Here is a 20160-nt window from a genome sequence, read left to right as displayed (position 1 = left end):
AAAAAAAAAAAAAAAAAAAAAAAAAAATCCTTTAAATCATTGTCTGCGGTGTGAGGATTAAAAATATAGGATTAGGGGCTAGAGAGATGGCTCAGTGATTAAGAGAATTGGCTCCACCTCAAGAGGACTCCGGTTCAACTGTGAGCGTCTTATACTTGTAACTACATCTTCTGTCCTAACCTCTCTGGGACCAGACATGAATATGGTGCACTAACATACATACAGACGAAACACTCAATTAAAGTTTAATACAGATTTTAATAAAGGAATAAGCTGGATATAGTGATCAGGAGGCAAAGGTTCACTGTGTAGTGCTAGCTGGCCTAGAATTCTACTATGTAGATCAGGCTGCTCTTTGTTTCAACATAGCCAAAGCTACACAAAGAAACCCTGTCTTGAAAAACCTAAGGAAAAAGACGAGTATCTTAGGGTTTTACTGTGTGTAAACAGACACCATGACTAAGGACACCATTTAATTGGGGCTGGCTTACAGGTTCAGAGGTTCTGTCCATTATCACCAAGGTGGGAGCATGGCGGCATCCAGGCAGGCATGGTACAGGAAGAGCTGAGAGTTCTACTTCTTCATCTGAAGGCTGCTAGCAGAATACTGACTTCCAGGCAGTTAGGATGAGGGTCTTAATGTCCACACCCACAGTGACACACATACCTCAACAAGGCCATATCTCCTAATAGTGCCATTCCCTGGGCCAAGCATATATAAACCATCACAAGGAGATAGACAGGAGGAAATCTACCACAGAGATGTTCCTGCCTCTGTCTCCCAACTGCTAAGATTAAAGGTATGCACCACGACTCTCAACAAAGGGAAGAACTTTTTTAAAGAAAAACTTAATTTTTTTGTAAAGATAAAAGTGTTTTATGTATGTGGGGTCTAGACCAGACATGGGTTACATAATGAGACTGACTCAAAATGAGAAGGCTGGGTGTGATGATGTACACTTGTGAGGCAGATGCAGGTGGCACCGTGAAAAGCCAAGCTCTATAGAACAAGTCTTAAGACAGCCAGGACTGACTATACAGAGGAAACCTTGTCTCAAAAACCAAAGGAGAAAGGAGGAGAGAAAGGAGAAAATTGATTAGTAAATAAAGTAATCTATATTTAATAGCTTTGTCAGCAATAAAGAAAACTGAAGAACGTGGAGAAATGACTCTGCATTTAGAATTTGCCAGATTCAATTCCCAGTACCCAGCTGCTGCTTTACAACTATGTGTAACTCCAACCCGAGCAGATCTATACACACACACACACACACACACACACACACACACACACACACACACACACACAAAATATTAAAGCTGTGTTAGATCAGGAGCTATGGCTCAGTAGTAAATTGCTGGCCTGCCATGGGCAAGGCCGTGTTCCCATTCTACTATTCAAAAAGAAAATAAACGTAAGAAAAAAAATTTAGTTGAGTAATAATAAAATAGTGTTAAATATTTACTTTCCCAGGTGGTCGAAATGGCTATGGAGCTAAACTGTGTAACATATTCAGCACCAAATTTACTGTGGAAACAGCCAGTAGAGAATACAAGAAAATGTTCAAACAGGTAAATAGGTATCTTGTGATTTGTTAAACTGTAGAATAGTCATTTATAATATCATTAATGTTTGGCTAAATTGAACAATTTTTAAGCTACATAAAATTATTTTCTGATACCTATATACTTAGATTATTTTCCTATAGTTTGTTTGTGAAATGAATTGCCTTTTTCATCTTTCCTGTTCTTTATTGCCATAGACGTGGATGGATAACATGGGGAGAGCTGGTGACATGGAACTCAAGCCCTTTAGTGGAGAAGATTATACATGCATCACCTTCCAGCCTGACTTATCTAAGTTTAAAATGCAAAGCCTGGACAAAGATATTGTTGCACTGATGGTCAGAAGAGCATATGATATCGCTGGCTCCACTAAAGATGTCAAAGTCTTTCTTAATGGAAATAGGCTGCCAGTGAGTACTTTTCTGGGAATACAGACTGCAAAGGAATTCATGATCATCACTGTCAACTGCACAATTTGTTTTCCACCCACATTTTTCTTATTACTTCTCAGATAAGTTCCTGGGAAAAAAAGACAAGAAAGACTATCTCATTTAATCTTTTTTTTTTTTTTTTTTTATCTCATTTAATCTTAGTGAAGGGAATCTGTTTTGTTTTTGAGATAGGCTGTCACTGTATAGCTCTGGGTAACCTAGAATTCTATTGTAGACCAGGATGGCTTTTTTTTTTTTTTTTTTTTTTGAGACAGGGTTTCTCTGTGTAGCCCTGGCTGTCCTGGAACTCACTCTGTAAACCAGGCTGTCCTTAAACTCAGAAATCCACCTGCCTCTGCCTTCCAAGTGCTGGGATTAAAGGCGTGCGCCACCACTTCCCAGCATGAGACTTTTATAAATTTCTTTGTGTGTATATGTGATAGCACATACTACATGCCATAGCAAGTGTGTGGACGTCGGGACAGTTTTGTACACATCAGTTCTCCTCTACCATGTGTGTCCCAGGGATTGAACCTGACCACCTGAGTTCCATTCTCTGGAACACATATTGCTAGGAATGACTGAATCCTGAAATTTCTTCACCTCTGTGCATACCATGGCACATGAGTCCCCTCTTTTCCTCTCCCTGCGCTCCCTCTTTCAAATACACAGAAGCTAAAGTTTCAAAAAAAAAAAAATTACAACCTCATTCTCTTTATATGTGTGAATATAAACTCAAAATTGACTTGCACACGTTTGTGCATTCCATAAGAATGCTTGGTGCCCACGGAGGTCAGAAGAGGTCATCAGATTACTTGGAACTGAAGTTAAAGATCGTCGTGGGCTTCTGTATGGGTGCTGAGACCTAAATGCTGGTCCTTTCAAGACTAATAAGTACTTTTTAAACCATCTCTTCATCCCTCTCACAGTTGATTATTGATCTTATTTTCCATTGTTTGTTTGCTTAAGTTTCCCATTAATTTACTTTAACACTCCCTTCTTTAATTTCTATACAGGTGAAAGGGTTCCGGAGTTATGTGGATTTGTATTTGAAGGATAAGGTAGATGAGACTGGGAACTCACTGAAGGTGGTACATGAACAAGTCAATCCCCGGTGGGAAGTGTGCTTAACGATGAGCGAGAAAGGCTTTCAGCAGATTAGCTTCGTCAACAGCATTGCTACTTCTAAGGTAAGTTTTAAGAAATCTTACTATTTTTTTTTTAACTATATAGATAAAATGGTTTAGACCTTTGTCTAAGTTATGCTCTGGTATTTTCTTCCTCAGGGCGGCAGGCATGTCGATTACATAGCTGATCAGATTGTGGGTAAACTTGTTGATGTGGTGAAAAAGAAGAACAAGGGCGGCGTTGCAGTGAAGGCTCATCAGGTGTGCACCTTATCAACTTCCCTCTTCTAAACGTGGGAAGGTGAAAGGGGCTGGATGTAGCTTAGTATAGAAACTTGGGTTCACATACACAGGGACATAAAAGATATTTCTGTGACTATCTCGTCTTTTATTACAGGTGAAAAATCACATGTGGATTTTTGTAAATGCCTTAATCGAAAACCCAACCTTTGACTCTCAAACAAAAGAAAACATGACTTTACAAGCCAAGAGCTTTGGATCAACATGTCAATTAAGTGAAAAGTTCATCAAAGCTGTGAGTACTTACATGGAAATTAAAATAGAAATGTCTTATTTTTCATTATCCTCTGCCCTATAGAAGCAAAGATTGCCTGCTGAAGTATACTTCTTCAGAACTTCGTAGTTTGGTTTTTATTGCTGTGAAGAGACACCATGACCACAGTAACTTTTCCTCCACAAAAAAAGAAAAAAACATGGTCAAACCTGTCACAGGAATACTGTACTCCTGGTACCAGCTTGTCCTAGTTAGGTTTCTATTGCTCTGACAAAACACCATGACCAAAAGCAAGTTGGGGAGGAAAGGGTTAATTCAGCTCATACTTCCAGGTCATAGTCAAATCATAGGATCTAGCTTCATAGCCCATGCTGGACTCTCCTACCTTGTACCCTACTAGTGCTAGCGTTACGTGGTATATACCACTATGCCTGTGCCTGATCTGACAGGTTCATCAATCTTACCCAGCTTGCCTGCAGTCCCCCAAAACACAACTTAAACTAGTTATCCAATACTCTTCCTCTTCAAGGAGCCCTACTTTCCATCAAACAAAACTGTTAGTTTATAAGAGCACTGTCTCCTGAGTTCAAATCCCAGCAACCACATGGTGGTTTACAACCATCTGTTACAGGGCCCAATGACCTCTTCTAGTGTGTCTGAAGACAGCAGCAGTGTACTCAAATATATAAAATAAATCTTTTTTAAAAAGTCTTACTCTATGGGCTGGTGAGATGGCTCAGTGGGTAAGAGCACCCGACTGCTCTTCTGAAGGTCCGGAGTTCAAATCCCAGCAACCACATGGTGGCTCACAACCATCCGTAACAAGATCTGACTCCCTCTTCTGGAGTGTTTGAGGACAGCTACAGTGTTCTTACATATAATAAATAAATAAATCTTAAAAAAAAAAAAAAATGAATACTTCTGTTCATCAAAAGATAAGGTTAACAGGGCTGGAGAGATGGCTGAGCGGTTAAGATCACTGACTGCTCTTCTGAGTTCAAATCCTGGCGACCACATGGTGGCTCACAACCATCTGTGATGAGATCTGATGCCTTCTTCTTGTGTGTGTGAAGACAGCTACAGTGTACTTACATATAACAATAAATACATCTTTAAAAAAAAAAAAAAAAGTCTTACTCTAGATTTTGGATCTGCAGAGATGGCTCAGCAGTTAAAGAGCACTGACTGCTCTTCCAGCAGTCCTAAGTTCAATTCCCAGCAGCCACATGGTGGCTCACAACTATCTGTATGATACCCTCTTCTGGTGTGTCTGAAAACAGCAACAGTATACTCACATATGTAGAATAAACCTTTTTTTTTTTTTTTTTTTTTTTAAAAAAAGGGCACCAATAAAATGTAAGAGCTGCCAGGCGGTGGTGGCGAACGCCTTTAATCCCAGCACTTGGGAGGCAGAGAGACAGGCAGATTTCTGAGTTCAAGGACAGCCAGAGCTATACAGAGAAACCCTGTCTTGGAGAGAAAAAAAAAAGTAAGAACTTTCTCTTTGTTTCCTTCTTCCATTCTAGCCGGTAAGGAGCATCTGTCCATGTCTCCTTAGCCTCCCACTATTAACCTCTTCTTCAGATTACTGTAACAGCTTTTTTTTTTTTTTTTTTAAAGAGATTTATCTATTTATTTATTTACAAGTGCACTATAGCTGTCTTCAGACACACCACAAGAGGGCATCAGATCTAATTACAGATGGTTGTGAGCCACCATGTGGTTGCTGGGAATTGAACTCAGGACCTCTCCAGCCCCACTGTAACAGCTTCTTAATCTTCCTGTTGCTACCCATCTTCCCCCACGATGCTCTTGAATGACATTTCTGGTTTCATTCTTGAAATCCTTCAATATCTTCCACTCGGAAAAAATCCAACTTCCTTGCTTATAGAAAGTCTTTACATTCTTCTCTCTTTCAGCTAAATTAGTATAATATTAAACTTATTACTACGTAGCAAACTTCTCAATCATAACTCATCACAATTGTGATTTCTTAGTATTTTTATTATTCCCTGCCCACCTAGGCAGGGTTCTCTGTTTAGCCTTGGCTATTCTGGAACTTGCTCTATAGACCATGGGCTGGCCTTGTAAGCACAGAAGTCTTCCTGCCTCTCTCTGCCTCCCAGGTGCTGGGATTAACGTGCAGCACTTGTAATGTAATTTTTTTTTTTTTTTTTAAGATTTATTTATTTATTTATTTATTTATTATGTGTAAGTACACTGTAGCTGTCTTCAGACACACCATAAGAGGGAGTCAGATCTCATTGTGGGTGGTTGTGAGCCACCATGTGGTTGCTGGGATTTGAACTCAGGACCTTTGGAAGAGCAGTCAGTGCTCTTACCGGTTGAGCCATCTCGCCAGCCCAGCACTTGTAATTTCTTGTCTTCCATGTTATACCTTCAAATACATGAAGACACAGACATAGATTGTGTGTTTCTCTGTTTTCATGTGCTTGTAGTGTGCATATGTGTGTGCATGTTTCTTTAGGCACATACATGTGTTTGAGAGATGTGCATAGATGTGGACACCTGGGATTTGTGACTTATTCTGTTCCTCTCTTCCATATAATTCATGAGGCAGGGTCTCTCAGTCAAACTTAGAGCTGGTCAATGTGGTTAGTATCACAGTTGGCACTGGAGATCAACTGTCTCCTTTCCCAGGGCTGGCATCAGAGGTAGACTGCCATATCTCTGGTATTTACTTGGGTTCTATACAGTAAGCCCTTATACTTATATCCACAAGCTATCTCCCTTGTCCTAATTTAACCACTGCATCACCCAACAAGTAGCTCAGTGCCAAACAAGCATAAGGTTATCAGAAATACTGAGTGAGCCAAGAGTTTCCTTACGGTAACAGCTAGAATGGAAAGAGCCAGGGCTACTTATATCACACACACCACACCCAGTCTAGAAATGTTGCTATTTTTTGAGTTTTGTTTTGCTTTATGGTTTGGTTGTTTTTGAAATATGATACTTATTGTATATGAGTACACTATCACTGTCTTCAGACACACCAGAAGAGGGCATCAGATGCTATTACAGATGGTTGTGAGCCACCATGTGGTTGCTGGAAATTAAACTCAGGACCTCTGGAAGAGCAGTCAGCGCTGAGCCATCTTCAGCCCCCTTTTAGGTATCTTGTTTTTCTGTGGACTTATATATTCTGTATTTGACTGAATTAATGTGAATGTTTCTGTTTGAAGGCAATTGGTTGTGGTATTGTCGAAAGCATACTAAACTGGGTGAAGTTTAAGGCTCAAATCCAATTGAACAAGAAGTGTTCAGCTGTAAAACATAACAAAATCAAGGGAATCCCCAAACTTGATGATGCCAATGATGCAGGTACGCACTTAACATTGTTTTCAATAACAACAGCATACCATGGATATTTTCTCTTTACACTTACAATGTTTGACAGAATAACTTTCTTTTAAAAAAACAATTAAACAATTTCTAATTGAATATTTAGGTTACTTTAAATTTGTGACATTTTAAGTAATATTGAGAAGATTTTATAGAGAATCCAGTGATCTGCCTAACAGGTATTTGTAATATAATATTAAATGAATATCCAACAGCAGCATGAATATTATAAGGCATTAGTTTAAGAGATTAGGATATTAGGCCTGGGGGTGGTGGAAGTACATGCCTTTAATTCCAGCACTTGGGAGGCAGAGGCAGGTGGAGTTCAAGGACAGCCTTGTCTACACAATGAGTTCTAGGACAGCCAGGGCTATACAGAGAAACCCTGTCTCTGGGGGGGGGGGGGCAGGGAGGGGAAATGAGGTTACAATACTTCATTATTTGTATGGGGATGTATTCCTAAAGCCTCGAATTCCAGAAACCACGGATGTTACCAACCCCCCTATTGTACCATGTTTTTCTTATACTTATGATGAGAGCACAGTGATTGCAGCTGACAGAACAGTTAAAGCAACATGTGCTATAATAACCGTGAGTCTTTCTGTACTATACTCACCGAAAGAAGGAAATGCTCTATCATGAGAAAGATTAAGTTCATACATGGTTTTATACGCTTTTCTCCCTAGCACAGCCAGGCAGATCTCTGTGTTCAATGCCAGCCTAGTTTTTAATGTGTCCTAGGCTAGCCACAGCTACATAATGAGAGAGATGAATAACATAAGCATTGTGACATTACATTTATTTACTACATTAATGATTATTTGAATTTGCATTCAAGTACCGTGGTGCCACGATCAATGATCTGATAACTGAGAAATCTGCTAAGTGACTAACAGACAAATATGTATGAACACTTTGAGAAAGTAATGACTGATGTTCCAGGTAGAAGTGTATGAAGTTTGGAAGGAAACATTAGACAAACCTAACGAATTTTCTTTTCTTTTTTTGTTTGTTTGTTTGTTTGTTTGTTTTTCGACACAGGGTTTCTCTGTATAGTCCTGGCTGTCCTGGAACTCACTCTGTAGACCAGGCTAGCCTCGGACAGAAATCTGCTTGCCTCTGCCTCCCAAGTGTTGGGATTAAAGGCATGTGCCACCATGCCCAGCTCGAATTATCTTTTCTTAAACGTTTTAAAATTTGTATGTACTCTACATAAAGCACACATGTGCAGATGTCAGAGGACAAACTACAAAATGGTTTTTCTCCTCTTACCACGTGGGTCCCAGGGTGTCAGGTTTGGAGGCAAGGGGCATCTAGCTGGCTCTATTTTAGGTTTTTTGAGACAGGCTGGTTTTGAATTCATGATCTTATTCTGTAAATGTTCTGGGCTTACAGGCATGAGCTGTCATAATTGGCTGTGAATTTTCTCTTAATATTCTTGGGCTATTATTAATTAAAAATGTGGAAAGTAGGCCGGGTGTGGTGGCGCACGCCTTTAATCCCAGCACTTGGGAGGCAGAGGCAGGCAGATTTCTGAGTTCAAGGCCAGCCTGGTCTAAAGAGTGAGTCCCAGGACAGCCAGGGCTACACAGAGAAACACTGTCTCAAAACAAAAACAAACAAAAAAACAAAAAAAACCCAAAACATTATTATACATATACAAATATATAATTGTTGGATCCTCTTCCAAGATCATTTATTATATATTATTTTGCTTTATTATAGTTTTTTGACAGTGTGTTTAAATGATTATGATTGAAATTGAGTTAAATGTGCTAAAATTAATTATTTTAGGGAGCCGAAACTCTACTGACTGCACACTTATCCTGACTGAGGGAGACTCAGCCAAAACTCTGGCCGTTTCAGGCCTTGGAGTGGTTGGAAGAGACAAATATGGGGTGTTCCCACTTAGAGGAAAAATGCTCAATGTGCGGGAAGCCTCTCATAAACAGGTAGGTGATTATACTGTTCTTAGAATCTGAATCTAGTGCTGAGCGTGTAACTCGGTGGTGCAGCACTTGTCTGAATGCATGGAGGCCTTGTGATTAATCCACAGCACTGCAAAAGTGCTGGTAGAGGGAACAGAATCTATCACTAGTGTACAGTGCAGGCTCCATGCTTGTGTTGTTTCCTCACTCACTGGCATCTTAGCAGACCTGATTTATTAAAGTGTAAAGTAATGATTTAAAATACGGAGACTTATAAACACTCAAGCAAAACATGGTTATATCTCTTTATTCCTTTTACACGTTTTTCAGATCATGGAAAATGCTGAAATTAACAATATCATCAAGATTGTGGGTCTTCAGTACAAGAAAAACTATGAAGATGAAGATTCATTGAAAACTCTTCGTTATGGGAAGATCATGATTATGACAGATCAGGTCAGATTGTCAGGGGGCTTTTTGTTTGTTTTGTTTGGTTTTTTTTTTTGAGATTGTCAGATTTTTAAACTGGTGTCAAATGTGTGGGCTTAACTATGCACCTCCCATAGCCCACAGAGCAGCGGGAACTATAAGCAGGTCTTACTATTACACAAGTTCCCTGCCATGGAAAGATATTATTAGAAGCTTTGCCTGTTATCTCGAGCAAACACCTAGTCAGAAAAACTGACATGGTAATATATCACATGTACAAGATAAGTAAGTTTACTTTTGAATAGGCTTTGTTTTTAATTTGCATAGAATAATTTTTGAGAAATTGCCCATCAGTGATAATTTTATTTCTGAACAGTTCTTTGTGCTTTGTCTTTTGAAATATTTGTAGGACCAAGATGGTTCCCACATCAAAGGCTTGCTGATCAATTTTATCCATCACAATTGGCCATCTCTTCTGCGACATCGTTTTCTAGAAGAGTTTATCACTCCCATTGTAAAGGTATAAATGTTCAAGATGCAAAAAGATTCTAAGACTCATGCTAAATACTGGGTGTGCCTAGAACTCTGGGTATGCTATGTAAGGGAGCCAACAATGTGCAAAGCTACAGAGATGTGTTCTTTATAATAGGTGTCCAAAAATAAGCAAGAAATAGCATTCTATAGTCTTCCCGAGTTTGAAGAATGGAAGAGTTCGACTCCAAATCATAAAAAATGGAAAGTCAAGTACTACAAAGGTTTGTAATAAAACCCACATAGAAATTTTTTGTTATGTAAGGCTCTATTGGGGAACTAATCTGTTTTGTATGTTTGTTTACCTCTATAGGTTTGGGTACCAGCACATCAAAGGAAGCTAAGGAATATTTTGCAGATATGAAACGACATCGTATTCAATTCAAATACTCTGGCCCTGAAGATGATGCTGCGATCAGCCTGGTGAGTGAGAGTCGCATTGTACTTGTGCATTCTGCTCAGAAGTCACTCTCAGTGTGCTCAGTTAGAGCAGTTAAAATCCCAGAGAAGAGTGTGCTCAATTTCAGCAGTTAAGTTCCCATAGAGGAGTTCTTTGTGAAATAAAATGTTTCTGGTAAGCACATCCTAGTGACAGAACTAGATACTTTAGAAAACAGGACTTTTGATGTTTCTCTTTAGCTGGAACCAGTAAGTACCAGTGATGTCTTTCCCACCTTCTAATTTGTAGGCCTTTAGTAAAAAACAAGTCGAAGATCGAAAGGAATGGTTAACTAATTTCATGGAAGACAGAAGACAGCGGAAGTTACTTGGCCTTCCTGAGGTAAGAGTTGTAAATATATCCCATAAATTATGCTATTTAATTGACTTTATAATTGATGCTACACCAAATAAAATTACTAAGTAGTATTCTCAATAAAAAGTTTGATGTAATAACTATAGTATATAACACTAGACCAATGAGATTATGAAGGCATTGAGAAAAATATTGTCATCTTTTTTTGTTTGTTTTTGACTTTGGGGTTTTTGTTTTTAGTTTCCCTTCAGGTAGGTTTTCTCTGGGTAGCCCTACCCCGACTGCCTGGAATTAGCTTAGTAGACCAGACTGACTTTGAACTCACACAGATCTGCCTGCCTCTGCTTCCCAGTATTGGGATCAAAGGCAAGACCACCACCTGGCAATATATATAGTTTTTTGTTTGGTTTGGTTGTTTTTTTCTTTTTTGTTTTTTTTTTTTTGGTTTTTAAAGACAGGGTTTCTCTGTGTAGCCCTGGCTGTCCTGGAACTCACTCTGTAGACCAGGCTGGCCTTGAACTCAGAAATCCGCCTGCCTCTGCCACCCAAGTGCTGGGATTAAAGGCGTGCACCACCACTGCCCGGCCAATATATATAGTTGAGTGGTAAGACATTTCTCACATGTTTATGCTGATGCTGCTATAAACAGTTATCATGTGGTCAGTTATCTGCAAGGATGTGCCATTGTATGTAATATGAAGAATTTATGTGAAAAGCAGCCAGGACAGGCTGGGCTAGAGAATAAGTTAAAAAAAACAAAACAACAACAACAACAAAAAAAACCAAGCCCAGGAAACTTTAAAAGGCTGGAGCTACAGCAGAGATTGAGTGCTTGCCTGGTGTAGGAAACCTTGAGTTTAACTGTTAATAATACTCCTCTTCCCAGACAAAAACGTTTAATGTTTTACACACTGCAATGACTGCAGGGTTAGGCAGCAGCAACCTCATATACCTATTGTTTTTATTTTTTATTTATTTTTTTTTAAGATTTATTTATTTATTATTTACATGAGTACACTACAGCTATCTTCAGACACACCAGAAAAGGGCATCAGATCCCATTACAGGTGGTTGTGAGCCACCATGTGGGTGCTGGGATTTGAACTCAGGACCTCTGGAAGAGCAATCAGTGCTCTTACCGGTTGAACCATCTCGCCAGCCCCTGTTTTTATTTTTTGATCATTCGTTTGTTTCTATTTTTGTTTTTCTCTGTACCTGCCTGTTCTAAATCTTGCTCTGTAGACCAGGCTGGCCTTGAACTCAGAGAGAAGAGATCTACCTGTCTTCTGCCTCCCAAGCACTGAGATTAAAGGTGTATGTCACCACTTTCTGGCTCACCTATTGTGCTTTTGTTTTTAATTATGGAATATATACTAATGTAATAAAGAATGTGTTCAATGTAAATAAGCAAATGCAATTCATTCATACAACATATTAAATAGAATTCAAATCAATTAAGACAGAAACAGGAGATATTTTGGAGATAGAATGTTCTCAGTTACAAAAAGACAGAAAGAAGCATCAACTTAGATTCTTCTCTCAGTTTACTCTTGATGTTTTGAGTATTTTGTGGAGGAATTCACTTATTTCTGTATAGATGAAATTTAAACCAAGTTCTAACAAGTCCTGCCAGCATTTTGAAAAGGAGTTGTCAAAGGAATACTCGAACAACAAATGAAGGAAGAAATAGATGGTTATAGGGATTCTAATCTCTAATGAATGGAAAAATTATGGCCAGCCAGCTAAATGGGCGGACCTAAAGGAGACTTCAGACAACCTGCAATTGTCCCTTCTGCAGAACACTATGGCATTTAATGGTTTTGTGCCAACTCAAGGACTGAAGAAATGATAATTCTGACAAATGATAGTTCTGAGTGTTTCTATTTAGTAGTTTATTTTCAACCAGATCCTGTAATACTGTCTTTGATCCCTTAGGATTATTTGTATGGACAAACCACCACGTACCTGACCTATAATGACTTCATAAACAAGGAACTTATCCTCTTTTCAAACTCTGATAATGAAAGATCTATCCCATCTATGGTAGATGGTAAGTGCTGATGGTTTATTCTATTTTTAATCATAGAATGGTGACCAAAAATTGCTAAATTGAAAATGCTAATGATTTTCCTTTCATTTTAAAGGTTTGAAACCAGGTCAGAGAAAGGTTTTGTTTACTTGTTTCAAACGGAATGACAAGCGAGAAGTGAAGGTTGCCCAGTTAGCTGGGTCAGTGGCAGAAATGTCCTCTTATCACCATGGTGAGGTAAACCCACAATCTTTAATCAGAATGCCTTAGAGCAGAAATAATTGAAAGTTATTCTTTTTTTTTTTTAAGATTTATTTATTTATTATATGTAAGTACACTGTAGCTGACTTCAGACACTACAGAAGAGGGAGTCAGATCTTGTTAAGGATGGTTGTGAGCCACCATGTGGTTGCTGGGATTTGAACTCTGCACCTTTGGAAGAGCAGTTGGGTGCTCTTACCCGCTGAGCCATCTCACCAGCCCCAAAAGTTATTCTTGAAACACATTTGGTACAAGTGTAAGCTGCTATATCCATCGTAGAAAACAGCTTGGTAAAAGTCTTTGAAAATTAAAATATGATTACCCTTTGACCAATAATTCTACTTCTAAAAATAGCATTCCTATTAGGATATTTGTTTGCCAAGTTATGTTCATAGATTTTTTTTTTTTTTTTTTTTAATACAAGTACATGGTAGCTGTCTTCAGACACACCAGAAGAGGGCATTGGATCCATTAAGATGTTTGTGAGCCACCATGTGGTTGCTGGGAACTGAACTCAGGTCTTTGGAAGAGCAGTCAGTGCCCCTAACTACTCTGAGCCATCTCTCCAGCCTCATGTTCATAGATTTTTTTAGTAAGATTTAGTATTACTATATGATGTAAAAGTTTAGATACTTTGAAGTCTTATGTTTGAGAACCCGTTCTGCCATCTATTTATCTTGGAAAGATCACTAAACATCTAAACTTTATAACCTTATAAGATTGTGTAACTTAACTGAAGTAGTGTGTCTAAGATTGTGTAACTTAACTGAAGTAGTGAAGACACACAGAGAGACATATTTGTTTTCATCTTTGGGTCAGAGTAATGATTGTTCTTTTCCCTCCACAGATGTCACTTATGATGACCATTATCAATTTGGCTCAGAATTTTGTGGGTAGCAATAATTTGAACCTTTTACAGCCCATTGGTCAGTTTGGTACCAGGCTGCATGGTGGCAAGGACTCAGCTAGTCCTAGGTACATCTTTACAATGCTCAGGTAAGTTTGCTTTTAGTGGCTTGAAGCAATTTGAAACCAAGGGATACAATGTTCCATGTTAAGAATAGTCAGTTTTTGCTAAAGAGATGGATGGCTCAGCCATTAAGAGCACTGACTGCTCTTCCAGAGGTCCTGAGTTCAACCACATGGTGGCTCACAGCCATCTGTAATGAGATCTGACACCAGGGTTTCTCTGTATAGCCCTGGCTGTCCTGGAACTCACTCTGTAGACCAGGGTGGCTTCAAACTCAGAAATCCGCTTGCCTCTAAAAACAAAACCCATGCACTCCTTTTAATTTTTTAGGCTAAAAAACTTAAAGTTACCCCTTACTCTTAACACTTTATTCAAATTATTAGCAAGTGCTGTGATTTCTGCACTGGAAAAATAGTAAACACTCACCGCACTCTCTTCCCAGTTAGTATCTCAGCAAGCAGCCACGGCTCAATGAGAAAGTTCTTGCCAGCAAGCAAGGACCTGAATTTTGAGTCCCAAAACCCATATAAAAGCTGGGTGCAGTACTAGCACATGTCTGCAATCCCGGTGCTCTGGTGGCATTATGGAAGGCGGAGGCAAGAGAATCCCTATAAGCTTGAGGGGTGGGGTGGGGTGGGGGATAACAAGGTAACCTGGCATCACAATAACCAACGAGACCCTGTCTTGAAAAAGTGTAAACCAAGGACTGACATCCACATGTGTGTCGACGTTAACACTCCACACACATAATACATATTACATACACATATACTCAACATGTATACACAGATAAAAGATGGGAAGGAACTCGTATGTCTCCCAGGTTGAACTAACTCCTGGCCTCAAGTAATCCATTTGTGCCAACTTTCCTCAGGCACACGCCTCATACTTCACATTTCAACACTGTTTTATAAGTTCTTTTGTGTTCATAAAAGCATGTCTGGGGACCTTGGGTGCCATCCACCCCTTCTTTTTTTAAGACAACACCTCTCCTGACCTAGAACTTGGTGAGCTAGCTAGTCCACCTGTTTCCACTTGCCCAGCGCAAGAGTTATAACTGAATGTGAGTTGTTCTGGGGCTAACACTCATGTTAGCCTTGTGCTAGCATATGAACTGAGCTGTCTACCCAGCCCTAGCACCCACTTTATTTGCATTGGTTTTGATTTATTTATTGATTGATTATAAGTACACTGTAGTTGTGTTCAGATATACCAGAAGATGGCGTCAGATCTCATTATGGGTGGTTATGAGCCACCATGTGGTTGCTGGTAACTCAGGACCTTCAGAAAGCAGTCAGTGCTCTTAGCCTCTGAGCCATCTCACCAGCCCCTTGATTTGGGTTTTTTGAAGCAGTCTTAATACATATGCAAGGTAAGCCTTAAATTCAAAATCCTTCTTAGACTGCATCTTCAGGTCACAGAATTAATAGACATGTTACTGCAACACTCTTAGCACCCTAAGTAATATATTGCTTAATTTTCCTTTTTAGCGCTCTGCCCTACAGAATACATGTTCATTACATGTACTAACTTTTGAACTTGAGAGGTTTTTGTTTGGTGTTGAAGCAATATCTCACTATGTTCCCTGAGTGGCCTAGAAGTCAGAGAGCTGCCTGTCTTTGTCCACCAAATGCAGGCTTGTGCCACCATGCCCAACTGTGTGTGAAAAGTGTCAGGGTCGTTTTCTAAATGATGTTCTTTGCTTTCTTTAGCCCTTTGGCTCGGTTGTTGTTTCCTCCAAAAGATGATCACACATTACGGTTTCTATATGATGACAACCAACGTGTTGAGCCTGAATGGTACATTCCTATAATACCCATGGTGCTGATAAATGGTGCTGAGGGAATTGGTACTGGGTGGTCCTGCAAAATCCCCAACTTTGATGTTCGTGAAGTTGTAAATAATATCAGACGGCTTTTGGATGGAGAAGAGCCTCTGCCCATGGTAAGTGCTCTGGGTTAGAACTGGTTCTCGTCAGGCACAGTTGGATGTATTGGACAGTAAGAGAGGATACAAGTATGAGATTTATTTCATAGCTTAGATTTGTTTGTTGAACATATTTGTGATGTAACATTTAGAAAGTTTTTTTGTTATTAATTTAGCTCCCAAGTTATAAGAATTTCAAAGGTACTATTGAAGAACTGGCTTCAAATCAGTATGTGATTAATGGAGAAGTAGCTATTCTGGATTCTACAACCATTGAAATCTCAGAGCTTCCCATCCGAATGTGGACTCAGGTAAGTAACTATTGATTTCTTGATTTTTCGAAAGAAAGATATTGTTTTTGTTGTTGACTCCTTACAAAGGATTATTGTGTTTTGGTCTTTGTTCTTGTTTTTTAGACATATAAAGAACAGGTTCTAGAACCCATGTTGAATGGCACTGAGAAGACACCCCCTCTAATAACAGACTATAGGGAATACCATACAGATACCACTGTGAAGTTTGTCATAAAGATGACTGAAGGAAAATTGGCAGAGGCAGAGAGAGTCGGACTACACAAAGTCTTCAAACTCCAGACTAGTCTCACTTGCAACTCTATGGTATGTCTTACTTTGTAAGAGATAATATTTCAAAACTGTTATTATCATAATCCTAGCACTCGGGAGACAGAGATGGGGAGATCCTTATGAATTCCAAGGTTATTCTGGGCTATGTAGTCAGACCCTGTCTCAAAAAGAAAGGCTGGAGAGCTGGCTCAACAGTTAAGAGCACTTATATTTGTACATTGGATCTGTGTTCAGTTCTCGGCACCCACATGGCAGTTCACAACTGTCCCACTCAGTCAAGATTCAAGGTGTCTTCTTCTGGCCTCCGTGGGCTAGTCCTACACATACATGCGGCACATATGTACATGCAGGCAAACATCCATATACATAAATTTTTTTCAAATATCAATTTTAAAGGGCATATCAGGCAACTTGTATATGGGTTACCCAATTTATTGATCATAACTTGAATGCTGCTTTTCTTTTCCAGGTGCTTTTTGACCATGTAGGTTGCTTAAAGAAATATGACACTGTGTTGGATATTCTAAGAGACTTCTTTGAGCTCAGGCTTAAATATTATGGATTAAGAAAAGAATGGCTTCTAGGAATGCTTGGTGCGGAATCTTCTAAGCTGAATAATCAAGCTCGCTTTATATTAGAGAAAATAGACGGCAAAATAGTCATCGGTAAGATCTGCTAAATACCTAATAGTCATCGGTAAGATCTGCTAAATACCTAATAGTCATCGGTAAGATCTGCTAAATACCTAATAGTCATTGGTATGTAAGGTCTTCTAAATACCTAATAGTCATTGGTATGTGAGGTCTTCTAAATACCTAATAGTCATCGGTATGTGAGGTCTGCTAAATACCTAATAGTCATCAGTATGTGAGATCTACTAAATACCTAATAGTCATTGGTATGTGAGATCTACTAAATACCTAATAGTCATCAGTATGTGAGATCTGCTAAATACCTAAGGGCTTGAGGTAGCTTTCCTGGGTTGCTTACTGTTCTTTGAAAGGGTTTGTTGGTACTGGTTTTAATTACAGGGCATCTAAAGAGATTAACACTCAGCTAATATTTACATAGGAAGAAACTAGAGAACTAAAAGACTTTGTGTGGGTCTGGGATGTAGCTCTCACAGAATACTTTCCTGATATCCACAGATCCTAGGTCTAACCTATTAGCCACTGTATTTCACAGATAATTTTGTTTCATTCGCCGATAAGATGAATGATGGGGGGGGTGGGTTATGAGTGAATATCAAGGGTCTGAAAGTGTAATCCAGGGAGTTGGAGGGATGGCTCTTATTGCTCTTATGAAGAGCCCAAGTTCAGTTCCCAGCACCTACATGGAGGTTCGCTACTATGCATAACTCCAATCCCAGGGGATCTGATGCCCTCTTATGGCCTGCATAGGCACCAGATGCACATGTGCCCATATGTAAATATAGGCAAATCACTCAGACTGGGTGGTGCTGTCACATGCCTTTAGTTCAAGAGCTCAGGAGGCAAAGGCAGGCAGAGCTCTGAATTTGAGGCCAGCCTGGTCTTCCGATCAAGTATGACAGCCAGGGCTACACAGAGAAACCCTGTTGCCAACAAAGAAAGTAATAATAAAAGGGTAGCACTCCACAACTATATTGCTAGTGATTTTAACTGTCTTTGAAAGCATGGTTGTCTGCAACAGATACTGAAAGCAAAGTACTAGAGAAAGGGAACAGACATGTCCTGTACTTCTGTAATTAAGAGAATGAAGCTGTGAATGAAGAGAATGAAGCAGACTGTCCTAGAGCCTAGCTCAACAAAGTGCTGAAATCAAAGTCAGAAAGCGGGATTGAGTCCCAGGCTCTTCACACGTGGAGGCTGTCATTCTATTTTGAAAATTATGTAGATGACAGCCTAGTCTATGGCCTACCTGTCTCCTGGTAATTCCTTCGTCCTGCCTTACAGAAATTTGTCTGATCTGGGCAAAAGTATAGGCAAAGCATAGACAGCAGAATTTCCCTTTTGCAGGGAGGAATGTTGTGGTAGGGGAATTGTTGGTTTGTTTTTCATGACAGGGTTTCTCTGTGTACCCTGGTTGTCCCGGAACTCACTGTGTAAACCAGGTTGGCCTCAAACTCAGAGCTCTGCCTGCCCCTGCAGGCCGCCTGAGTGCCAGGATTAAATGTGTGTGCGGCCACCACCTGGCTTAAGTTTTCCAGTTTTAATCTTTTGACTTAATGTAGAAATAACTTGTTTTTCTAAATCTTACTCAAAGCTTATCTCTTTGTCTCTCTCTCTCTATTTTTTTAAATAGAAAATAAACCTAAAAAAGAATTAATTAAAGTTCTGATTGAGAGAGGATACGACTCTGACCCTGTGAAGGCCTGGAGAGAAGCTCAGCAGAAGGTAGTTTCTCCCTTAGCCACTTGCTAAGCTTCCACGTATGTGCATCCTATCAGTTACCTCTTGCTCTGACACTCATGCAGGAAGAGCACCACACACAGAATGAAAATGGGAAAAAAAATTAGTTAAAAATGTAAAATTTATTTTCTAACATTTCTAGAGGTCACAGTACAAAATGAAGGAAGCTGTATGTTTATACTTCATAGTCTGAATTTAATTCACCCTTTAGGTTCCAGATGAAGAAGAAAATGAAGAAAGTGACACTGAAACCAGCACCAGCAACTCTGCAGCAGAGTCTGGCCCAACCTTCAACTACCTTCTCGACATGCCCCTGTGGTATCTAACCAAGGAGAAGAAGGATGAGCTGTGCAAACAGAGAAACGAGAAAGTGAGCTTCAGATGGGGGGAGGTCCACGTGGATGTCTTCCTGGTGGGAAAATTAACTGTGTTCTGCTTGAAAACACTCCTTGTTCATTCATACTTACTAACCCCATTTTTTTGGTAATCTTACGAAGGAACAAGAGCTCAACACATTAAAGAAAAAGAGTCCATCAGATCTATGGAAGGAAGATCTGGCTGTTTTTATTGAAGAACTGGAGGTATGTATTTTGTAAAGCCTATATAAATACTTATAGCCTAGTAACATACCCTTTCTTATTTTACTTATAATTATGTATGTGAGGCAGAGAGAATAAGTTCAGGTGCCCACAGAAACCAAAGATGCCAATCTCCTAGAGCTTTAGTGGCAGGCAGTTAGGAGTCACCAGGGTGTGTGCTAAGAGCCATAACTCATCCTCTGCAAGAGCAGTAAGGGCTCCTAGCAACTGAACCATCCGTCCAGCACAGCAACATACCTTCTTATGAAAAGATGTAGGAAGAGAAAGAATATATGACAAAATAAGTGAAAGTAATGAGAAGGCTGGCTGTGGTAGCCGTGTAGACAGTCAGCCCTCAGACTAGGTAGGGACCTCACAAGTCTGAGGAGCCTAGGCTGCCCAGTGAGTTCAAGGCCAGACTAAACTATATTAGTAAGACCCTGTCAAAAACCATGGACTAGGAGATAATGTAATTATAGAACACTAATAGAACACTTTCCATATAGGTATAAACGTTTGCCCTCTATGCTTAGCCCTTCAAAAAAATAGCATAGTGGTGCGTGGGTAAGGGGGAGGGAGTGGGAGGGATGGAATCAACTTTTTCTGTATCTTGTATTGTATGTTTTCTTCACCATGTAACCAATCAGTATCTTGTCAATATAGTCAGCCGATCGATCGACCTCAAAAAAAAAAAAAAAAAAAATAGCATAGTGTATGGCTGGGTGAACATAAAAGAACCCTAGCTAGGGTGGCGCATGCCTTTAATTTCAGCACTCAGG

At 39.6% G+C, this 20160-nt stretch overlaps 1 protein-coding gene across 1 annotated transcript in view; it reads left to right on the top strand.

Moving 5' to 3' along the window:
• Top2a (DNA topoisomerase II alpha) overlaps positions 1-20160 on the top strand; it is a 33806-nt gene that overhangs the window by 7505 nt on the left and 6141 nt on the right. Inside the window, exons 6-27 of the mRNA XM_021212725.2 lie at positions 1475-1572; positions 1764-1976; positions 3014-3187; positions 3284-3385; positions 3522-3659; positions 6842-6980; positions 8796-8953; positions 9260-9385; positions 9768-9878; positions 10008-10113; positions 10203-10312; positions 10578-10670; positions 12579-12693; positions 12788-12909; positions 13781-13929; positions 15616-15847; positions 16006-16140; positions 16246-16446; positions 16883-17078; positions 18697-18788; positions 19015-19173; positions 19301-19384. Coding sequence (XP_021068384.1) covers positions 1475-1572; positions 1764-1976; positions 3014-3187; positions 3284-3385; positions 3522-3659; positions 6842-6980; positions 8796-8953; positions 9260-9385; positions 9768-9878; positions 10008-10113; positions 10203-10312; positions 10578-10670; positions 12579-12693; positions 12788-12909; positions 13781-13929; positions 15616-15847; positions 16006-16140; positions 16246-16446; positions 16883-17078; positions 18697-18788; positions 19015-19173; positions 19301-19384 — 3053 coding nt within the window. The remainder of the gene's footprint in view (positions 1-1474; positions 1573-1763; positions 1977-3013; positions 3188-3283; positions 3386-3521; positions 3660-6841; positions 6981-8795; positions 8954-9259; positions 9386-9767; positions 9879-10007; positions 10114-10202; positions 10313-10577; positions 10671-12578; positions 12694-12787; positions 12910-13780; positions 13930-15615; positions 15848-16005; positions 16141-16245; positions 16447-16882; positions 17079-18696; positions 18789-19014; positions 19174-19300; positions 19385-20160) is intronic.

Source organism: Mus pahari, chromosome 14, assembly GCF_900095145.1.
Source record: "Mus pahari chromosome 14, PAHARI_EIJ_v1.1, whole genome shotgun sequence".
Classification (NCBI taxonomy): domain Eukaryota; kingdom Metazoa; phylum Chordata; class Mammalia; order Rodentia; family Muridae; genus Mus; species Mus pahari.
This window is presented reverse-complemented; position numbering and strand designations above follow the sequence as displayed.